The sequence below is a fragment of the Acinonyx jubatus genome, chromosome B2, assembly GCF_027475565.1.
Source record: "Acinonyx jubatus isolate Ajub_Pintada_27869175 chromosome B2, VMU_Ajub_asm_v1.0, whole genome shotgun sequence".
NCBI lineage: Eukaryota > Metazoa > Chordata > Mammalia > Carnivora > Felidae > Acinonyx > Acinonyx jubatus.
In genome coordinates this window covers 119,050,660-119,073,631 of record NC_069385.1, presented here as the reverse complement: position 1 = coordinate 119,073,631, position 22,972 = coordinate 119,050,660, and the positions used below count along the sequence as shown (strand labels likewise).

Sequence of the window (22,972 nt, the reverse complement as noted above, 5' to 3'; positions counted from 1 at the left end):
CCTCTGTGGTGGTGATGGTGGCAGAAGTGGATGGGGGCTGTCCCTGGGGAAGGCTCCTGGGGGTAAACCTACATAGAACCTAGTCCTCAGGTCTTTTTCAACACCTGCTGGGAGGCTCCCCACCGTTCCTAGTCTGGGCTATGACTTTGGGCCTGGAGACATCAAGAATTGTGTTTTGTCCACTCCAGAGCTGCCTGGCAGGCCTCCCTACCTCTCCCACCTGTATATGCACCCAGATTCCCCACTCACTGGGCTTGTCACTGGTGTCCTTATCTTTGTTGGGGGGAGGGTTGTCATCTGGCAGAAGCAGTAGTTGGATCACTTGGGAAGGTGCTTGTGGCAGAGATGGATCAGGTGGGGGTTCTCATGTTAACCTCTTCCCCTGGGTCCCTTTGTCCTTTGTTGTGTTACTCCCTGTCTGCCCCCTCTTCCTTGTCTTTTCTCACCTTTCCCTGCCTCACTCTGTAACTGGGGACACGGACTCCCTGGATTGATCACAGGGAGGGAGGGCTTAGGGACTTGCTGGTGGCTTCTCACCGGGTACAGCCAATGGGAGGCACTAGAGGGAGGCTTTGGTGGAGGGAGAGTAGGTGGGGTATTCTCCCTCCCTCCCTGCCAGTATCTGGGCTCCTCTTCCCTGTCCCTTTAAGGCTGGGAGGGGGAATAAAGGCTCTCAGGTGCCTCAGAAGCCCCTGCTGTTCCCCTGTCCCACCTACCCCCAGATAAATTACTTCTTTACAACTTTGTAATTGAACCATCTTAATGGAATTCTGCTTCCTTCTGGGGCCCTCCACCTCTCTTCTCTCACACTCTGGCCTCAGGTGGGCTGGCTAAAACTGAGTTTCCATGTGGTGGGAGACCCTCTCTCCTCACTCAGCGCTGTGCTTTTTCTCACCACAAACTGTAAGGCAGAATCTTCAGCTTCCTTTCCATCGCTCACCCTCTTGGGATTCAGTCTTTCACTCCCTCCCTCTACCTTGAATCTCTGGTTCCAACTCTGAGTCAGTGTCTCCTCAGCAAGGAAGCTGTCTTCTCAGAGGTGTCACACTTGGACTAGCCACTTCCAGCTTTGTTCCAGGGAATTTGGAGTTTCTCAAGGGGAGTCAACATTGCAAACCTAGGGCACTTCTCCAGCAAGTCTGCCCAGGGCCTCCCTTAGGTGTATCGTATCTTTAGTGTATCTGAGGGTCCACGCTTCTTGCTCACATTGCCTTGCGGTTTCTCTGCTTTGCCATGTGTCATATTAAGTGGCCAGGTTGTGAGAATGTCTGGGGCAAGAGACTTTCTTTGTCTCCCCAGATGCTTGAAGCCAGCTGTCAATAGATGCCCACTGAACAAGTGAGTGTAGAGATTGTGTCCTATGACCTTTCACTAGGGGCACAGTGAGGGGTGAAATGGGAGGGGGCAGGTGGAGAAGACAGCTTTTGGTTTGGGGGAAATGGCAGAGCCAAGGCCTGGCAGTGTGGACCTTTTGCAAAGACAGGATGCAGTGATGTGTGTGTGTGTGTGTGTGTGTGTGTGTGTGTACGTATGGGGGTGTCTGTGAAGGGGGATCCTCACCCTACCAGGCTTTAGAGGAACAGTGAGAATGGAGCCAAACCAATGTGTGGAGACTTGGTTGGACAGAGATGTTGACATCTGTCCCAGCACTTTCTTGTGGGAACTCAGTTTTGTTCTTTAAAAATGAATAATATTTAATTACAATAAATACATAAAATAAAAATAATAAATAAAATAAATAAGCTAACTTCAGTAAGTCGATAAGTATGAATTAAGCCCCACCACCCCAGGATATGTGGTATCCTTTCCTGTCCTAACTACCCCTCAGTGCCACGGAACTCCTCATCGGCCTTCTGCCACCGCGGATCCGTTTGCCTTCCGTTTTGCCCGTTGTCTAATTTCATCTATCAGAAGTCGTGTAGCCTGCGGTCTTTTGTGCCTGGTTTCCTGTGCTCCCATCCACATTTATAAGATTGTATCTGTCCCTCTGTCCTCCCGCAGGGAAGCGCCCCTTCGGTGCTGTGCGTGCTGGCCACAAGGGGGCAGCAGAGCCTGATGGAATCTGGGAGACTTGGTAGGGTCTCCAGGGTTTCTCTCCCCTCACAGCACCCTCTGTCTGGTTGTCTCCCAGGCAGCTGCGGCAGCATAGTCCTCCTGCTTCCGTCTCTGACACCTGCTACTTTAGAGAGGATTTCTGGGCCCAGAGCCTCCAATCTGGTGCCCTCTGTTTAGGGCTCACCTGAGTTTTGGGGTGTACCTGCCTCAAGTAGGGTTTGGCCCTGGGCAGGTCCCTGTGTCCCTGTGTATTCTTCAGCTTCTGTCTCTCAGCTTTAAAGTGAGGAAAGACTCTCCTCTGAGGATTAGAGTAAGTCATTTATTGAAACAAAGTACATAATGACCAGAGTGAAATAGCACTAGATAAATGGTGGTCCTGAGTATTTGGTGAAAGTCAGTAGTGAGGTGGGGCCTGGCCTCAGGGCTTCAGCCTACAGCTCAGCCTGTGGAGGCAAGTCTCCCTGACATGGAGGAACAGGGTGTTGGGCATGCTGGGGACTGTTAGAATCAGCCTCTCAATCTTGGCCAGGGCCCCTCCTGACTTTTCTGCCTCAGGCCTCTCTCTGATTCTTTCAAGGTCAGAGGCTAAAGTAGCAGATCTCCAGGCCCTTTTCCCATAACTTGGCACTCACCCTCCTACAAGGACTTAACTGTTTCAGCCTTGACTGTGGATGGGCCTGATCTACATGGGATTGGGAGAGTGAGTGAATGCTTCCCAGGTTATGACTGGGTCACCTGTATGTGGGCGGTACTTGTATTCACTCACTGCAAAACATTCACTGACATCTCAGTGACGAGTGAATGTACTTGAGACACTGTGGGCATACCTGTGTCCCATTCAGGTGTCTTGTCCCCAGATACATCAGGGCTGAAAGCAAGGTGGGGCTTGCACCTTCTCTTTTCCCTTTCCTTTCCTCCCTGCTTGCCCTTCCCTCCCTCCGTCATTCTGTTCTCCCTTTTCCTCTCCCTCCTTCCCTTCTTTCTTCTTGCTCTTTCCAGTCTTTTTTTTCCCTGTTCTTTCCATTCTTACACCATTTTTCTCTTGGCTTTCTTTCAATTTCTTATTTATCTTTTGCTAATTGATGGCGTAATAAAATTTATTAAAATTTCTAAGAATGTCTTTCTCCCTGGTCTCAGTCCTTTGCCTTTATATAGCTCAGAGGGGTGGGAGTGATGCCTCTTCACGTCCCCAGGAATCTCAGACTTTGGAAGCAAAGGGACTTGCCCATTCAGAGGGTGCCGGGACAGGTGCCCTGGCCAGTTGGGCTTTGCAGTCGACCTGTGAGAGGCCTGGGCAGGCCCCACTCCTGGGAATGAGTAAGGGTCTAAGGAATTTTCTGAGGCATCTTTGGTTGGAGAGTTCAGATATGGGAAGACAGCCTCCATTAGGAAGGGCTGTGCTCACCAAAGGGGCAGGTGTGCAGACTCAGCCCTTGGTCTTGTCCTCAGCAGACTCCCAGGGCAGAGCTCAGCCCACCAGCAGGGTCATGCTGGTTAGAAAAGGAAGGAACATTTTGAAGTCTACACGGAAACTGTCGCCTTATGTGTGTGTATGCGCATTTGTGTATGTGTGTGTGTGTGTTTCCTGTTATTTTTCAGTTTTTCCAGATACCAAACAAGCAGGAAACACTTGTATAAACTTTTTTCCTGCAGTGGAAGATAACCCAGTGAACCTTCACCTTCACAGCGTCAAAATAAATTAAGATTCACCAGATTGCAGATTTTTAAAGATGAGGTTTAATCCTTTCCACCAAATGTCACATTTTAAAATTACACTTCTTTTTATATTAGCCGTTGATTTATGGCTTAATATTTATCTGAAAAGTGTTTCAGAAGTACTTGAAACAACTAAAGATAAGAGGCATTACATGGCTGTTAAAGGAGAAAGTATAATATTAACACACTAGCATCGGGATCACTTATATTGAGCAAGAAAAATCATCCAGGCCAGTGGACAGTATTTGTTGACGAACAGCTGGAACATGAGTCTGAGAGCTGGGGGAGGACGGTGAAGTTTGCTGTGTGGTGTCCTTCCTGCAGTGTCCCCAGGTGTCCTTCCAGTGTCCTTCAGGAACATCTTCCCTGTGCTTTGTCATTCCTTCCTCTCCCCTTCCTCCCATCGTGGGATCGAAGGACTGGCCTTCAAGGGAGATAAGCTTTCTGGCCATATCATCCTGGTCCGTTGCTGAGTTCAAGGTCCTCTTCCTGCTCCTCTTTCACCCAGAGCTGTGTGGAGCTAGGGGCTGGGCTGGGCTCGTGGACTGGGTCATGTGGGGCAGTAAGGAGGGGTGCACCTTGCAGGTCCAGCCTTCCTTCCTCTAGGAAGTTCCTGGATTAAAGGTTAATAGAGGGCAGGGCTCATGTCTTCCTTCATCTCTGTGTGCATGTGTGAAAATGAAGTCTCATAAATACAACTTGTGAAGCCCAGTTCCTGGCACTTAGTAGGAACTCAGTCAAATTCTTCCCACAGTCTTTTCATCAAATTCCCCTAATGTCTCTTAGGCCTTGAGGAGTCTCCCCGTTGGGCAGGGATTGGTGGTGGCATGGGCGAAGGGGTGGACCTGGAAGCTGGTATTGGTCCTTATCTCATTTGTTATTTTTCTTTCTTTTTTTAAAAAATATTGACTTTTTAAAAAGTTTATTTATTTTTGAGAGAGAGTGAGTGTGCGCACCCACGTGAGTGGGCGAGGGACAAAAAGAGAGGGAGAGAAAGAATCCCAAGCAGGCTCCTCTCTCAGCACAGAGCCCGACAAGGGACTTGATCCCACAAACTGTGAGATTGTGACCTGAGCCAAAATCAAGAGTCAAATGCTTAATGGACTGAGTCACCCAGCCTCCCCTCATTTGTTATTTTTCCGTTAAGATACATTTTCCCAATAGTCCCAAGTCTAAGTGGATATTGGCAGAATAGACCTTTGCGGACGACAACCTGGGATGTGTTCAGATATACCCAGAGGTCTTGGATTTGTGCAGAGTTTTCATATCTCAGACCAGACATCCAGGCAGAAACCTATCAGACCCATGCATCATGAGCCAGTCAGGCCTTGTTTCATGAAAACAAAGGAAAATCCAGTGAATTATTCAGAACAATCAAGAGTGAATGCAGGCTGGGTGAGGCTTTGCTGGGTGTGTGGTTGCAAAACTCTGAGAGATTTGGTTTCCTCTCCTGTAGAATGAAGATAAATGACAACAACCTGGCAGAAATGTGACCAGGGAAGCTGTAGCCGAAGCTAGTGTCTTAACACCAGTCACTTAACTCATGAACACCCGAGCACTGGGCAGGCTTGAGGGAGTAAGCAAAGGTAGTTGAATCTGAGTTTCTAGCCTGGGGATGTTTCGGTGAAGCATATATATTTGGGGCAGGAAGAAAAAAGGAGCAGGAAAGATGGTGGGGTTGTACCACCGAGGGGCTGGGCGGACTTGTTTAGGTCAGAGTTAACCGTCTTTGTGTTTCTCAGTGGAATGAAATGTTTTCCAAATTTGGACAAGGCTGAGTAGCCAATGGGCTGCTGCAGTGATTCCTTTGCAAATGAGCTCAAGCAAAGTTTATTGTTTACTGTGTCCTGGGCACGTGAGCAGGGCACACAGTGCCTCCCTTTGTGGATGCCACAGACATTCCACAGAAGAACCAATGTCAGAGCTGTGCTGGAGGACAGGGTGCCGGTAAAACTCCAACAAGTACGTGTATGAGGCACGTATGGGGATGAGTAGGTGGGCGAGGGTTCCTCTGAGGAAGGTCAAATTAGGCATGACTGAGACGTTAAGGAATTTGGGGGATGAGAAAGAGAGAGAGAGAGAGAGAGAGAATGAGAGAGAGAATGAGAGAGCAAGATAATACAATGACTTGTGAGAAGGCCCGAGGCTTCGAACAGAGGAACTCACTGGAGGAACTCACTCAGGGCAGTGAGGGACAACTGGCAGAGTGATGGAAAGAGGTCAGAGAGGAAGCTGTGCTCTGGGAGTCACAGACAAGAGGTTTATAAGGGGATCCCTTGAACAGATAAGCCAGATCTGACTTGAGAGGATCATGACCTTGGAAGGAAAATGAACTTGAGGAGGTCAGGCTGGAGGTGGGCAGGGGACACTCATGGGGAAGCAGGGACACCCTGCTTGGGCCAGGGGAGAAATGGGGGTGGCCAGGAACTAGGTACTGGCCACGGATATGGATTTGAGAAAAGTCTTGAACATTCCTGGTGCATTGGAGGTGGACTGGGTGGGAACATGGACTGTGTAGTGGAATGACCCTCCAGTTTCTGGCAGATGTAACTGAGTGAACCAAGGTGTCCTGCTGAGATGGGAACATACAGGTAGGGAGGGGCTGGAGGAAGCTCCAGTGCTCCAGGGTTTTCCTTCAGAGACCATAACATCCATCTTTCCTAGAGCACACTGCAGCCTGGCAGGGAGGGGACTGAATGGTGTATCCAGGCCATGTATACTTGTAAAATACTAACAAGCCACAGGGTGCTGTCCATTCAGCTTGGGCAGGGCCAGAGCTCCTGATGCCCAGTAGTAACCTCTCTGTTGCCACACCTATGTGGTCTCCGAGTGAAGAAAAGCAAAGCAGCTACACCAGGGGCTTTTCAAAGACTCTTGCCTGATGGTATCATGAGTAGTCTCAGTAGTGAACAGCCATGCATAGGGCTAGGTATTAGTCTTGGCTGTGCCATACACACTCTGCTTATGGTTTAGAAGTTAGCCAACCTGGAGAGTAGCAGTTGTTCATCAAACTATTGCTGAGTCTGTCCCTGTGTGTGACTCCCTGCAGGGTGGGTCAGTGGACCTGTACTGCCCTGTTTCTGTGGCTCTGATCACGTTGCTTCCTTACTGATAACTGGGGTGCACCATCCAGAGGGCAGGGCAGAGTCTGCTGGGATTGCTTTTTGTAAGCTTTCACTTTCAAATGGTACAGGAGTCAGAGAAGGGTGGATTCTCCTGTTAGGGAGTGCTTAGTGGGGGCCCCGGACCCTGTTTTGGCTCAGACTCCTGTAACCTGTTCAAGTTCTGCTTCCCACTCATCTGGGAACCACCTGCCTCTCAGGGAAGAAGACCCTATGGCACCCAACGTTGAAATTGGAAGCAGGGTTTGGGGCTCAGAGCAGCTAACTGCAAGTGCAATCTCTGAGAGCAGATTTGGGGTCTGCTGAGATCTCACACTACTGAGTTAGAGACATTCCAGAAGTCTCAGCTTTCTAAGCAGGTAAGTTGCTTCTGAAGATGCTTTTGGCCAATAAAAGGAAAGGTGGGAGCAGCTGGCTTTCAGGATGTGGCTGAGATTGTGGTGAGGGTGGTGGTGCTGGGTAATAATGAGGCTCTGAGAAGACCCAGGACAAATACAGTGATGCCTGCACTTCATTCATTTATTGACATTTGTGTAGCACTACATCCTTGCCTGTTGGGGTGAGATCCCATTACTATCCCCACTTGACATTGAGGAAACTGGGGCAGAACAGGTCAAGAAACTACCCTAAGGTGGTTGTTTAGAGAGTGGCTGAATCTGACCACTAGAGAAGTCAGCAGTCACCTCCAGGATCTGTTCTTCTCAGTACTATTTGCTGCCGGACCCCCACTCCATCAGTAGGTGGTTTGAAGCCTTTTTTTTCTGACCAGGACAAATTTTATCATTTCTGTGCTCTCTCTCTCCTGGGATCCTCTTATTTTTTTTTTAAAGCAGGCTTTGCACGCTGTGCCAACGTGGGGCTTGAACTCATGACTTGAGATCAAGACCTGAGCTGTAATTAAGGGTCAGCTATTTAACCGATTAAGCTACCCAGGCACCCCCTTCCTGGATTCCTTTGTCCTGAGGCAGAAACTCCTCAGAGATATAGAGGATGAGGGTCAACTTTTCATGGGGAATTGATGGAGCCCTCTGTTGGGAGTAAGGCCAGTTCCTTTGTCCTGAGCACCCTTTGTCCTGGGACCCCCAGCCCCATCAGCATAATGACTAGTAGCAAAAACTCTTCTTGTTCTGGGGATTATTATCAGCCCTGAGCCCTTCTGTCTGTTCTGAGGCCCAGAGCTGTGGGCTGGCCCTCCTCATCTCTGTAGGTGTTCTCCTGCCTCCTGCCCTGTGTCTCCCCAGCCCTGAGGAAATGGAGGATTGCCGCAGAGGCTCTTTGCTCTCCCGTCTCACCTCCCTGCTTCTCTTCTTCCAGTTGCCTGCTGGGGGGTCTGCAGGTAAGTGTGTCCCCATCTCCCTTCCTGCATCTCCCTTTGGTGGGCGAGAGCCTCTGGGAGCCCTGCTGTGTCTCCATCAGGACAGATGGTTATTGGTGGAGGCTCTGGCTGTAGGAAAGGTCTGGTGATCCCCCAACCACTAGGTATAATTAAATATTTAAGAAGAGTCCCAGCACCAAATGCAACCTGGTGCAGCCACTCTAGAAGACTATGGAGGTATGGAGGTTCCTCAAAACATTAACAATAAAACTACCCTACAACTCAGCAATTGCACTACTAGGTATTTATCCAAAGGAAACCAATGTACTGATTAAAAGGGGCACATGCACCCCAATGTTTATAATAGCACTATCAACAATAGCCAAAGTATTGGAAAGAGCCCAAATGTCCATTGACTGATTAATAGATAAATAAGAAACAGTATAGATGTACAATGGAATACTACTTGGTGAGCAAAAAGAATGAAATCTTACCATTTGCAACAATGTGGATGGAACTTGAGGGTATTATGCTAAGCGAGATGAGTCAGAGAGAGTCAAATACCATATGGTTTCACTCATCTGTAGAATTTAAGAAACAAAACAGCAGAGGGGAAGGAAAAGTAAGATAAAAACAGAGAGGGAGGCAAACCATTAGAGACTCTTAAATACAGAGAACAAACTGAGGACTGCTACAGGAGAGGTGGGTAGGGGATGGGCTAAATGTGTGATGGGCATTAAGGAGGGCACTTGTCGGGATGAGCACTGGGTGTCATAGGCAAGTGATGAATCACTGGGTCCTACTCTTGAAACCAATACTACACTGTATGTTAACTAATTTGAATGTAAATAAATAAATTAAAACAAAGAGTCCCAGGACCATAAAATAAGGGAAGGGGACCAAGACAGTTGTCCAATGAGGAGTTTATGTCTTACAAAGTAAAAAAAATGTGAATTTCACTATGAAAAGTGTGAAAATAAATTTCTTTTATTTTTTGTTTGCTGGCTCTATTGGTATCTAAGTAGTTATTCGGTTATTAATTCATTACATTCCATAAATATTTACAGGGTATGAAGTTTGTGTAAAGTGCTGATCTATGTACAAACCAGAGTCCCTGTCTCCACAGCGCTTACATTCTGGCAGGAGACAGCGAGTACTAACTACCTCAACTCCATGGAACCTATGTCTGTTAGAGGAATGGACAGTATGGGAGAAGGAAGTAGAGCAGGGTGGGCAGTCAGCGGTGCAGGAGGGTGTGTGGGCGGGCAGCAGTGCTCCATAAGGTGGTCGGTGTAGGCAGTGAGATGGGAATGAACATGTGGAGTACCATCCTGTCCAGATCCCCAAGGAAAGAGGGTTTCCAGAGTGGGGAGCAGCCAGAGCAAAGCAGGCAGTGTGCCTGGGTGTTGAAGGAGCAGAGGAGGCACGTGTTGGGTGGAACAGAGTGAGCAAGAAAGAGAAACAAGAGTTGGATGTCAGAGAGCACTGAGGGATCATCCTTATTGGGCTTGCAGGTCACTTCGGGAACCAGAGAGGCATTGGAGGGCTTGGATAGAGAGTGGACATGGTTTAATTACAGGTTAAAAGGGTCACACAAATGGGGCCGGGAAGAGGATAGTCCCAGGGAGACTAGTCACTGTCATTCCTCAGGTGAGACAGATAGTGACTCAGCCTAAGTCGAGTAGCACAGGAGATGAGAAGTCACTCTTTGGAGATCCAACAGGGTTCTTTCTGCAGAAGTGTCATGTCATGACGTGTCCACCATGTCTCAGAAGACCAAGGCCTGTGAAAAGTGGTGGTGATTTGGGTGCTTGTGTGATGAAGTGAGGGCAGGTTTTAATGGAAATAACTGTGGGCTCTAGTTTTTAATGCACATGTAATTCAGCAGAGGAGAAACACATGGGCAGAACTAATAAACTTCAACCAGTTTTCAGTCCTGTTCTAAGAGGAGCCAAGCTGGAGCTGTGATCTCAGAGTATGGTCCCTGGAACATCAGTCTCAGCATCCCTGGGGACCCCTTAGAAATGTGCATCATTGGATCCACCCCAGATGTACTGAGCCAGAAGCTCTGGGGGTGGAGCCCAGCTGTCAGTGTTTTACACGCCTTCCTGGTGATTGTAATGCTTTTGGAAGGTTAGAACCCCTGAGTTAGAGTCCTTCATGGAGGGCTGGAAACCAGGAACACAGGCTACTGAGGGAGTCTCTTTGATATCACTTCTGGGTTTCAAAGATGTGGTAAGGTGATCTTGTCCCAATTCAGAGTGGTCACAGCACAGTCTATCAGGTCAGAGCCTCCCACCTGCTACTCACCCCTGCCTGCCTGGGTCCCCCACCTGACAGTATGTGTTCCATGCCTCCCTACCTGTGTCTCTCCACTTTCTCACTCCTGTGTCTGTGTCCACAGAGGAGTTTGTGGTGCTTGGCCCCTCGGACCCCATTGTGGCAGTGCTGGGTGGGAACGTCACGCTGCCCTGTCATGTGTCCCCAGCCATGGATGTGGAAAACATGGAGCTGCGGTGGTTCCGCTCCAAGTTCTCAGAAGCAGTGTTCATCTATGAAAACCAGCAGGAACAGAAAGAAGAGCAGCTGGCTCAGTACACAGGGCGGACCTCGCTGGTGAAGGACTTCCTCAGCCAGGGGGAGGCCACTGTGCATATCCACAAGGTCCAGGCTTCCGACAACGGGCTGTATACCTGCTTCTTCAGAAAGGGAAGTTTCTATGAAGAGGCCAGTTTGGAGCTGAAGGTGGCAGGTGAGTGGTTGATCTATATTTAGTGTCCTGAGTGTTGGAGTTGGGAGCGACCTCAGGGGCCAAATGAATCAGTCCTCTCATTTTAGAGATGAGGAAAGGAGCGATTTTCACTTATTGATTAGTTCAATAGGAATCCTTATAATTCTTTTTAAAAATTTTTTAATGTTTATTTATTTATTTATTTATTTATTTATTATATAATTTATTGTCTAATTGGTTTCCATACAACATCCAGTGCTCATCCCAACAGGTGCCCTCCTCAATGCCCATCACTCACTTGATTCTTTTCTTGTTGTTGTTAGAAAAATCATCAGTTTATTTCTTTTTTTAATGTTTATTTATTTTTGAGAGAGACAGAGACAGAATGCGAGTGGGTTGGGGCAGAGAAAGAGGGAGACACCGAATCTGAAGCAGGCTCCAGGCTCTGAGCTGTCAGCACAGAGCCCGACGCAGGGCTCGAACTCACAAGCTGCGAGATCATGACATGAGTTGAAGTCGGACGCTCAACCGACTGAGCCACCCAGGTGCCCCAATCACCAGTTTATTTTTAAGTTTTCTTTCCTAAAAGAAAGTATTACGACTTGAGTATAAAATCACATTTTTGTTAAATTGATGAAAAGTAAATCAGAAATATTTCTTTTGATTTACAACTCTGTCATCAATGCATGCAAGTTCATGAGTACATTCTTTTAAAATTTTTCCTCTAAGGACTGGCTAATTATCTGTTACTCAACACCCCTTGCCCCCATTTTTGCATTAATTTGTCTATCCTAACAACATACCAGTATCTTTTTTTTCCCACGCCTGAACTTTATTTATTTATTTATTTATTTATTTATTTATTTATTTATTTAAGTTTACATCCTAATTAGTTAGCATATAGTACAACAATGATTTCAGGAGTAGATTCTTTAGTGCCCCTTACCCATTTAGCCCATCCCCCTCCCACAACCCCTCCAGTAACCCTCAGTTTGTTCTCCATATTTATGAGTCTCTTCTGTTTTGTCCCCCTCCCTGTTTTTATATTATTTTTGTTTCCCTTCCCTTCTGTTCATCTGTTTTGTCTCTTAAAATCCTCATATTAGTGAAGTCATATGATTTTTGTCTTTCTCTGACTAATTTCACTTAGCATAATACCCTCTAGTTCCATCCACGTACTTGCAGATGGCAAGATTTCATTCTTTTTGATTGACGAGTAATACTCCATTGTATATATATACCACCTCTTCTTTATCCATTCATCCATCGCTGGACAGTTGGGCTCTTTCCATACTTTGGCTATTGTTGATAGTGCTGCTATAAACATGGGGGTGCATGTGTCTCTTCGAAACAGCACAACTGTATCCCTTGGATAAATGCCTAATAGTTCAATTGCTGGGTTGTAGGGTAGTTCTGTTTGTAGTTTTTTTGAGGAAGCTTCATAGTGTTTTCCAGAGTGGCTGCACCAGCTTGCATTCCCAACCCACTTAATTCTTTATACCCTTATAAGATGTATAGAATCCCTACTAAGTGCCAGGTCCCCTTCTGGGCACCTGAATACATCAGTGAACCAAATAGAGATCCCTGTCCTGCAGAGTTTATGTTAAAGACAGTAAATAGACAGACAGATGGGTTATAGAGGATGTTGGATGGTGGTGAGTAGAGACTTAGCTAAGTGGGTATTTGGGGGTGAGAGTTCCAAGGAGAGGAATACTCATGTGAAACAACCAAGGTTGGAGTGTGGCTGGTGTGTCTGGGCAGACAAGGAAGCCATGTGGTTGGTGAGACAGGTTGGTGGGAGGTTGGTGAGGAGTGACAATCCTGGTCCATGGGCAGAGAGAAGGGATTGATCTTGAACAGTGCATGAGGAGTACACACTTGAGCAGGTACTTGAGTGAATCCAGAAAGTGTTCCAAAGAGCCCTGGTGGATGATGAAGGGCACAGAGAGCATGGTGATTGTGGTTACGAGCAGTTCAGCAGTTAACCAAATAGTCCTGGGGCTGGAGTGGCCCGGGTGGGAGAACTTGGGAAGAAGAGGTTAGGGGCGATGCCAGGCCATAGAAGGCTTTGTGTGGTGTATTACGGAGTTGGGAGGAAGAGCTGAGGAAATTTTAAACAGAGCAGTGAAGGGAGGTGTTTTTGGGAGGAGGTTTGCTTTGACAGCTGTAAGAGAGGGTACATAGAAGGTGAGCAAGACTGGAGAAAGACATGTAGTTACAGGGTGGGGAGGATGGTTCCCTGAATTGATGTCAGAGCAGTGGGGTGGGAGAAGAGACGGAGTTCCAGTGTCAGAGATGTTTGGAAAGTAGACCCAACTGAGTGGGTGGATTTGGGGACACAAAGAGTTTGGGGGTTGGAGAGAAGGGACTGGAGACTCCCAAGGTTTTTTTTTTTTTTTTAATTGTTGTTTGCGTGTTTTTTGGCAATTTGTTGTTTAGCAGTAGTATTTAGAAGTATTGTTATTTTGTGTTAGTTGTTGATTGCTGTCGTAATGCTGTGCAACATAGACAGAAATCTCAGTTGCGCATAGTAACAACCATTTATTTACTGTTGAGCATTAGGGGAGTTCAGCTCACCTGAGCTGTGTTTGACAAATCTTAATGGTGCTTACGCATACATCTTAAGTGTAGGGGTAATATAATTAAAGACAAAGTCTCCGAATCCAGAAGTCGTCTTCACAAAGGTAGTAGGGAAAGAAAACATTTTTATTATGGCATTAGCATTAACCAGTAAGTGATGTGCCTCCCAGAGAATCTACCAACGGGTTGCAAAGACAGAAGAAATCTCACCTTTTTACATAGCCACGCAGACGCAACTTGTTACATACATGTTCTCTGGATAGACACTTACTAGCCCTCAAGTAAATGGACTTGACAGTATCATTTGTCATGGGCAGTGCACCCTAAATGTACTTGGTAATTGGGGTGACCATCTATGTTAGCTGATTGGCTTTATCCCAAGGAAAACAAATTCTCCAATCTTAAAAGTTAAAAAAAAAAGCTTTTTAAATTCCAGTGTAGTTAACATGTAGTTTTATATAGTGGCTCAATATAGTGCAATATAGTGGTTCAACACTTCCTCCTGTTACTCAGTAGAGATTTCAACAGAAACTTGTCAGGCCAGGAGGGAGTGGCATGATACATTCAGAGTACTGAAAAGAAAAAACCTGCAGCAAGGCTGTCATTCAGAATGGAAGGAAAGATGAAGAGTTTTCCAGACAAATAAAAGTTAAAATAGTTTGTTTTTACAACTTCTCCCATCTTTATGACAGGAAGTGGTTTTGCACTTGGGCCCTGGTCCCCAATGAGGTTAGGCTCCTACACTCCCCCAGTAACTGGGAGAGAGGGGTGCTGTCCACCTTGGTGTTAACAGTTCAGAAAGAGGGCTCCCAAGGTCTTGAGAAACACATTCCTGGATCACAACCCTGACAAAAGGCCTATGTAGTTTTCGCAAAGGACGTGTATACATTTCAAAGAGGAGAGAAAGCCCCACAATCACAAATTTCCTCAAGTAAATGGCATAAGAAAAGGATGGGAAGGGACCTTACTTTCAACAGGGACAAGAAGCCTCTGCCTTTTAATATATTTTGTCCTGACAGTCGACCTTGACTGGGTTTACTCGCATGGGTGAAGTTCATTGGGCTGTTGGCTGATCTAGGACAGCTTTGGCTGGAAGGACTGCTCTAGCCCAAGCATGTCCTTACTGTGGCAGAGGGCAAGGCAATGGCACAAGTACTTTCCAACTGTGCTGGAGTCACATTCCCTGACCTCTCAGTGGCCCAGATAAGTCCCATGATGGAACCCGGAAGCAGAGTGTGAAGGCATTAAAAATATGTGGCAGAAGGTGAGCTGGATGTGAAACAGGCTGAAGGATTGGGAATATTTTCATCATCAGCCTATCACAGAGAAGCCAAATATGAATCAGTTCAGGGTTTGAGTTTGAAGCATCTGTGAGGAATCCTGGCAGAGCTAACATGTGGATATTAGCGGGAGGAGCTCAGGAAGTAGGTAGGGCTGTCAAGGATGGAAATGATTTACCACAGGGCAGTGAGTGTGCTATGGGATGCCCTGGAGAGTGTGTGAGCTGAGAAGAGCAGAGAAGGATAGAACTTGGGTGGAAATTCCTTTGTGTTACTCTGGGTGATGGACTTCCCAGCTTCATGGATGGGAGAAGAGCCCTGCCCTCTGCAGGTCCCCATGCTCCTTCCTTCTGTTCCCTGTGGCAGGACCCCTGCTCTAATCCTTGCAGGGACCACTCCCCAGGGAGCCCTGGAATGCAATGCTACACCAGAGTTGTGCAGAGGAAGGCTCTGCTGGCATCCCTGGATTCTGGAAGGCCTCCTTGTGCTCTCCAGCTTCTCTCTCACAGGTGTGGGCTCTGTCCCTCAAGTGCACATCACAGGGCCAGAGGAGGACGGGGTCCGAGTGGTGTGCACGGCCTCGGGATGGTTCCCAAAGCCCCAGATACAGTGGAGAGCTGCTAATGGGGAAAAGTTCCTGACATTCTCTGAGACCCATGCCCAAGACACTGAAGGGCTGTTCAGCGTGGAGTCTGCTCTGGTGGTGAGGGACAGCTCTTCAGGGAACATGACCTGCTCAGTCCTCAACCCCGTCCTGGACCAGAAGAAGGCGATGGCCATTTTCATCCCAGGTCAGCACTACTTCCCATTCCCAGCAGGGCCAGAGGGAGTGGCCTAGGGTTTCTGTGAGTGTTGGGCTGGGCTGCCCTGGTCTGTGCCGCTGATGGGGTCTCTGGCTGGCCGCAGAGCCCTTCTTCCCCCAGGCCTCTCCCTGGAAGCCAGCTTTCATAGTGAGCCTCGTGGTGCTGATGCTCTCACTCCTTGGGGCTGCCTATTACATCAAGACAGAACATACTGTAAAGAGGCAGGAGATGCAGGAATGGGAGAGACTGCACAGGGACAAGGAGGAGGCCCGGCGGACAAAGGAGGAGGCGTTGAAGGCCAGAGGTAAGGCAGCTCAGGAGCCAAGGCAGGCAAGTGTGGAAGCTGGTGCAGAGGACAGCTGACAGCAAGGGGCTTGGCTGGAAGCAGGTGGCTGAGCAGGTCCAGAGAGGACAGCTGGATCTGTGGAGGCGGGTCTGGAGTTAGATCTTCAGGATACCGAGAAGTCCTTTTATGGGTTCTCTAGGTGTAGTCTTTCCTTTCTTAAGGATGGGAGTTCACTTATTTTTCACTCTCTTTCAGATGAACTCCAAGAAGATCTCGGTAAATTCTGTTCTTTCCCCAGAAGTTTCTGAGTGCCCTGTGTAGGAGACACTCTGGTTATTAGCTCACCAGTTTCCTGTGTTGTCTTTCAGGCAGGAGGAAATCCATTTACCTGGGTGGTGAGTGACTCTCCAGTTGTCTTTGGGTCTCCTGTCCTACCTAAGCTAAGGTGTCCCTTCTCCTTGTTTCAGGCACAGACATATGGACCCTTCCCTGGGGCAGAAGTGGAAGCTGGTGGGGGGCAGGACCCTGCTCCATGGACTTTCCCTATCTGGGGTGCTCTTTCCCACCCAGTGCTTGGGAACCTGGGGTGATGGTGGTCCCTGGAGTCTGTCACGTATCTTGGGTTTATTCCAGCGCTGAAACCCCACCATCTTGCCAACTTTTTAGCCTTCAGTGCAACTAGTTCTTATTCAAACTGGATGCTCTGAGATTTTGGTAAAGAAGCTATGTAAATAAATGGGGTCATTAAGTTTAGGAGTGTGTCCCCTCCATATAACACCATCCAGGGAGAGTCTTTTCTCTCCAGTTCTTGGAGGTGCTGGTCACAAAGTGATGGGTAGAGGACTGGGCAGACCATGGGTGGGAATGTGGTGGGGTCAGCTGTCAATGCTCCAGAACAGTGATGTGTTTTCTGAGAAAGTTTGGCCCCTTTTACCCCAGATCTTACCTAACGTCCCTGTCCTTAATTCATGTCCCCTTTTGTGTTCTTTCCCAAATATCTCTTTGCTGGAAAACATTGGATGTAATAATGATTTCTGTTTATAATTATGGAATAATTTATATTTTATTCCCTAAAATATTTTCATAGAAGCAAAACTGAATGGAGATAGAATAAGAATATTTGAGGTTTTTAAGGCACAGGATACTAAATGGCTTTGCAAAAGGTCACACAGCTGCAGCAGGCTGGGGTGGAACTCAGCCTGCAATTCAGGCTTTCTGACCTGTGATCCAGGGAATTTCCCCCAATACCCTGTTGTCTGCACATCGCAGGAGGATATCTCCTCTCCAGCCTCCCTACTCTGTTGGGAGTGATACCTGTAGCACAGAGAGGAGGCAAGGCCAGTAGATCAATGCTAAGCATTCTTGTTCTGGCTCATATTTCACTAGAGTGTGTCCCTTTTCAGGCTGGAGGAAGGCGCAGTTGTATGCAGGTGAGTAACTCAGTTTTCTGTGCCCTTACCCCTTCAGCCTCAACTCTTCCCCCTTCTCTGTCAGTGGACCCCATACCAGCACAGGGTGGGTGTCCCTGTTCTCCTTGTCATGTAGTCGTTTCCTTGTGAAGACTTCAGGGACTCTTCTGGGAAACACAGATCTGCCTCTATTCTGACATGTCTTCTACTGTAGGTCACTATTAGGATTAGCAACTTCATCTGAACACACCTTGTTCAACTGATGCTTTTGCTGGAGCAGTGACGAAAGAGTGCTCATTTATAAGGACAGTTGGAACACAGTAATGGCTTTGTAGACCAGAAATTGCTGTCTGTAGAAGATTTCAGATATCATTCTTGCTTGCTTACGATTCAGGCATTCCTAAGGGGATCCTTGGTTCTGAATACATTTTACCCTGAAATTCCTACATCTTGCGGATCTACTTTTGATTTTCCTGTTTTTGTCTTGGTCCCCTGGAATGGTGGTCATCATTTGTTTCCTCATGCTCCTTGTCCAAGTTGGGTTTCTTCCTCTAAACTTCCCTGCTTGCTGTGAAAGTAATTGCTTTAAATTGCCTGTTCTGAATCTGAGATCCAGAGCTTCCAGGATATTTATGGACTCCTGGTGGTGGGTCTGAGAGCTACCTGCAATTATATACAAAATCTTATGTGTATGTTTGTGTAACAGAGGAAGAAGTTAAAAAAAATTTTTTTTGAAAGAACTGTAACTTATAATTGTTCACAACCATTATCTCTCCTTTAGGAGAATTGCATGTTTACCTGATGGGCTTGTTACTGGTTTGATTTATCAGGGCAACGTGTGAAGATATGATAGGAGAAAGTTAGAGGAGTGAAAATTGTTTATCAGAAAAGTTGGGAACAAATCAGGGAAAGAAAAGCAGTGAGGAAGAGAGGAGATGAGAAGGGAGTAGAAATCCTGTGATTCCTCTTGGAGAGATTTTGGGTAGCTCAGAGTGGTGGAAGAGAGACCACAAATCATAATCACGGTGGTTTGAGTGTAAAGTACACAGAGGGTGTGCAAAGTTTTTGGGTGCACAAGAAGTAATAAACGCCCTGATACCTCTTGGAGAGATTTCTGAAAAGACTTACAGTATTTTGAGCAGTTTTGAAGTATTTTTCTGACTGAGTTTGCTTCTGATCATGAGACCATCTCAACCTTCCAGTAGCAGTTGGGGCAAGAGTGTGGTGAGGGGGATCCTAAAGCAGTGAAAGTTATCCAGAGCACCACTTAGCACCGGTGTGAGTTAAGAATCTGGGTCCTTTGAACCTGTGTGAGGTGTGTATGTGTGTGTGTGTATGCACGGGTGTTTGTCCCAGCTGTTTTGTTCATGATCATGGACATGGACTATGAGAGCAGAGAAGGGGGAGCCAGGGATGCAGGAGACCTGGGGCTAGATGTGTGAGGAAACCCCCTTAGAGAGTCTCACTGATTCTTGGGATTTAGTTATTAAAAATAAGGATCAAATAGTCTTCTTTTAGCATTTCCCCTTCTCTGATGGATTGAAGTGCATGTGTTTTAATGTATACCTTGTATACCTTTTTATTTTGTAAGGACAGATACCATCACAGTAGAATAAATATTTGCATATTGATCGGCTCATAGCGTGAGGTGAACTAATGTCTGAAAGCATCATATTTAAAGATTGAAAAATAATTTTTCAGTGTCATGAATAAGGGGGCCTAGGACATGACCATATTTGGGTACCTACCACGTGGGGTTTCTCCTGGTGATCTTGATCTCTCTGAGCAATTAAGGGGGGAAGCAGATGACTAGACCCGATATTTTTGATTTCCCCTTACATATAGGGATATTTTTCCTCCCAATAACCCACGAAAAGGGGAAACAAGTTCATAGTGTCTGTCCTTTCACTGGATGTATGTCTTTCCTGCTTGAACTTCTGTCTCTCCCTTCCTTGAAACCTCTCCATTGCCTTCTGACTAGGGACAATTTCTCTGATGCTGTGTCCTGAATTCTCCTCACCCAGAGCTTGTAGTTGTCTTCCAAGTTCAGCTCTGCCAGGTTGTATGGTCTCTACCATGGCTTAGATTCAACCTCCAAGTTCAGTTTAATCAATTCTTTAGAAATAAACGGAGGCCTCAGAATTTTTTATCTCCCCAATTCTTCTCAAGAAAACCTAGCTTTCAGGATAGATGTGTGGCTAAGGATTCTTGAGAAAGCATAATATGATGGTGAAATCTGGGTCTAGAGCTTTCTTTTCAGGTTGTTATCCAGCCTCTCAGTGGTTAAGTTTTATAGCTTGGCTTTCATGGGAAGGCTGTAGCATGATGGTTCTGTGTGTGTGTGTGTGTGTGTGTGTGTGTGTGTGTGTGTGTAAAAGAAAGAAATGCCTCAGTTGAATGTTTCCAAACGATTTTTCCAAATGATATTGACACTTATATGTACAGTCTGCTCAAATCTCTGATTTGTTGTTACATTTGTGAAATATGGTTCTCTTGTAGACTGGCGGAAGGAGAAGTTCCAGGCCTGTGAGTTACTTCTCATTCTTTCTGGGTACTCCTACTGCTGCCCCATGTCTTCTGATGTCTCCTTTAGCTTGCTGTGGTGATACAAATGCTGGCACCATCAATGGTTGTGCAGTGGGACGGGGCAGTAAAAGTCACATAGCTGAGCTTAGTGGATGTGACTGATGTTGGATTCTAAATAGATATCTTTCAGTCCTTGAGTCCAGACTAGTCCTCAAGTTCCCTGTGACCCATCTAACCCTCAGATCAGTCTTAGGCTTACTTCTCCTGCTTGGAGAGCTGTGTACTTGAGTCACAAGACTCTCATCTCAGGAGGCTTAGCCCTTCCCATATGCAACTAGGTGTCTGAGGGTGGTGGTGGTGGATGTGTGCCCTTGTTATGGGGCAGGGGAAGGTCTTGCATGATTGGGAACTCTCTCTGCAGTGTCTGTCACTCTGGATCCAGCGTCTGCACATCCGCACCTTGCTGTCTCTGGTGGACAGACTAGTGTGACCTTGGAGGACACAACTGAGGACCCAGGAGGACCCTGTAGCATCTTGGGCCAGGAGGCCATCATATCAGGGCGCTGTTACTGGGAGGTGGAGATCAGGAATGGAAACAGAAGCGAGTGGGGTCTGGGGGTCTGTAGGGGAGATGTGGAGAGGAAAGAGTGGTACAGAGAGCACCCAGAAAGCGGGTTCTGGGTTCTGGGATGGTACGTAGGTAAATTCTGTGCCCTTCTCCTCCCTGAGCTTCAGGAAATCCATGAGGAAGTTCCCCACAGGGTGGGTGTTTTCTTAGACCTCAAAGAAGGGGATGTCTCCTTCTATAACATGACTGATGGATCTCACCTTTTCTCCTTCCCTCTAACTTCCTCCACTGGGACTCTGTTTCCATACTTCATGATTAAGTCAGGGGATGTGTCCCTGACCATCTGCTCTGTGGTGGGTGTGCCTGCAGAGACCCCTGTGCCCCTTAACAATCCTCCTTCTTCTTTGGAGGAACCTGTAAGCCTCTCAGGGGATGAGTTCAGCTCAGGCTGTGCTGTTGATGGTGCTCTCCCAGGGGCCGGCTCTCCATTACTCCCTTATGGCCCTGAGGCTATGTGACTATAGGACCCCAGACTCCTTATGGTGGCTCTTTCTGGAGCTTCACATTCCTTGAGACAAAAGCCTCTGAGGGTAGTCCAGGATGACTTGGTGTCTTGCACTCTTGCTTTGGATGCAGTCTCCTGGGGTATGGCTATGAGAACAGTCAGTTCATGCCTTATGATCAGGCAGCAGAAGATAATAGTTGACTGAGCTTGTTTGGGGTAGGCTGAATTTAACTATTGGAAGTAATGCTTCTTTTGGTAATGAAAATTATTTCAGTCTTTATTCTGCTTGGATATGAAGGAGATGAGGGCTGAATGACTCTGCAGAATTAAATGGTGTATATTTTATCCAACTTGAGTTGTGCAGATGAACCCAGAGGCTATGAGTAGGTCACCAGTTCTATTTTGGGAAATGTGCACTCTGACCAGAGACATTGGCCATCCAAAAATTTCTGGAGAAATGAATGGCTGATTTAATGTTCAAGAGGAAAGCAGTCTAATATTCTACTGTATATACCTCCTATTCTGAGATGGTGGAAGCACACTTATCTTACCAACCTTAGTAAATATCTGTTATTCGTGAAATACCAGTGCTGTGTTAATTCAGGAATTAAGAAGAAGGATCTGGTTCTTCCTGTGTGTCAACTCCAGTTGGAAAGAAGAGAACATCTACCAGAATAAAGATACGAATGAGGAAGAGAATTTTCAGATGCTGGGTGAATTTCAGAAAGCTTTGACTATGAGCACGGTTTCCAGAATCTGTGTAGTGCCTCTCATTACTTCCAAGTCCAAAGGTGGAGTGCCTGAGTGGCTCAGTGGGTTAAACGTCCAACTTCAGCCCACGTCATGATCTCACAGTTCGTGGGTTCAAGCCACACATCAGGCTCTGTGCTGACAGCTCAGAGCCTGGAGCCTGCTTCGGATTTTGTGTCTCCCTCTCTCTTCCCCTCCTTGCTCACGCTCTGTCTCTTTCTCTCTCAAATGTAAACAAACATTAAAAAAAATGAGGGAGGGGAAAGGACCTAATAGATATTTTTCCAAAGAAGACATACAGATCACCAATAGACACATGAAAAGATGCTTGACCTCACTCATCATCAGGGAAATGCAAATCAAAACCACAATGAGATATTACTTGACCCCTGTCAGAATGGCTAAAATCAAAAAGACAAGAAATAAGAAGTGTTGGTGAGGATGTGGAGTAAGGGGAACCTTCTTGCACTGCTGGTGGGAATGCAACCTGGTGCAGCCACTGTGGAAAACAGTATAGAATTTCCTCAAAAAATTAAAAATAGTATTGCAAAATAGTAATAGTAATAAATGAATGATTGATTAATATCACTATTAGGTATTTACACAAAGAAAATGAAAACACTAATTTGAAGTGATGTATGCATCCCTATGTTTGTTGTAGCATTATTTACAAAAGCCAGGTATGGAAGCAACTTCAGAGTTCACTGATTGAGGAATGGATAAGGAAAAGTTGGTTTATATACATCATCGAATATTACCCAGACATAAAAAAGGATGAAATTGTGCTATTTGTGACAATATGAATGGACCTAGAGGGTATTATGCTAAGTGAAATAAGTCAGACTGAGAAAGACAAATGCCATATGAGTTAACTCCTATGTGGAATCTAAAAAAAAAACAAAAAAGGAAGAAATGAATAAACAAGCGAGCAAAAAAGCAGAGAATCAGACCTGTAAACACAGAGCACAACTAGCATAATGTTTAAACTTGTTGAGTCACTAGGTTGTACATCTGAAACTCATGTAACATAGTGTGTCTACTATACTCAAATAAAAAAATTAATGAAAAATTAAAATAACATAAGTTAAGCTTTATTTTATTACGGGTTTTTAAAAAGCGTGTTTAATCGTTTCCACCAACTGGCACATTATAAAAACACAATTCATTTTACCTTAGTCCTTCTTTCATGGTTTAGGTATTTCTCTGGAACTGTTTGAAACACACATGAAGAAAGATAGATATTATATGGCTGCTAAAGAAGAAAGTATAGGGGCGCCTGGGTGGCTTGGTCGGTTAGGCGTCCGACTTCGGGTCAGGTCATGATCT

At 46.4% G+C, this 22,972-nt stretch overlaps 1 protein-coding gene across 6 annotated transcripts; it reads left to right on the top strand.

Annotated features, from left to right (window-relative positions):
* The first annotated feature begins 6,898 nt into the window (after positions 1–6,898).
* On the top strand, positions 6,899–22,729 carry LOC106983504 (butyrophilin-like protein 1). Of its 6 annotated transcripts, none has more exons than XM_053222984.1 (10): positions 6,899–7,252; positions 8,135–8,229; positions 10,613–10,960; positions 15,189–15,590; positions 15,706–15,906; positions 16,144–16,164; positions 16,257–16,283; positions 17,292–17,318; positions 19,797–19,823; positions 20,245–22,729. In XM_053222984.1, the coding sequence occupies exons 2-10, from the start codon at positions 8,145–8,147 to the stop codon at positions 20,907–20,909; spliced, it is 1,803 nt and encodes a 600-aa protein (XP_053078959.1). In that variant the 5' UTR covers positions 6,899–7,252; positions 8,135–8,144; the 3' UTR covers positions 20,910–22,729. The 6 variants fall into 6 exon arrangements, with proteins under 6 accessions (XP_053078959.1, XP_053078957.1, XP_053078958.1 ...); XM_053222982.1 differs by having other exon boundaries at positions 6,900–7,252; positions 8,064–8,229; XM_053222983.1 differs by having other exon boundaries at positions 6,900–7,252; positions 8,038–8,229.
* Positions 22,730–22,972: the final 243 nt, after the last annotated feature.

Coding starts and splice junctions, on each gene's coding strand:
- LOC106983504 (XM_053222984.1), top strand. CDS start 8,145: ATGGAGGATTGCCGCAGAGGCTCTTTGCTCTCCCGTCTCACCTCCCTG. Junction 16,165..16,256: donor TGAACTCCAAGAAGATCTCG/GTAAATTCTGTT, acceptor GTTGTCTTTCAG/GCAGGAGGAAATCCATTTAC. Junction 19,824..20,244: donor GAAGGAGAAGTTCCAGGCCT/GTGAGTTACTTC, acceptor CTCTCTCTGCAG/TGTCTGTCACTCTGGATCCA.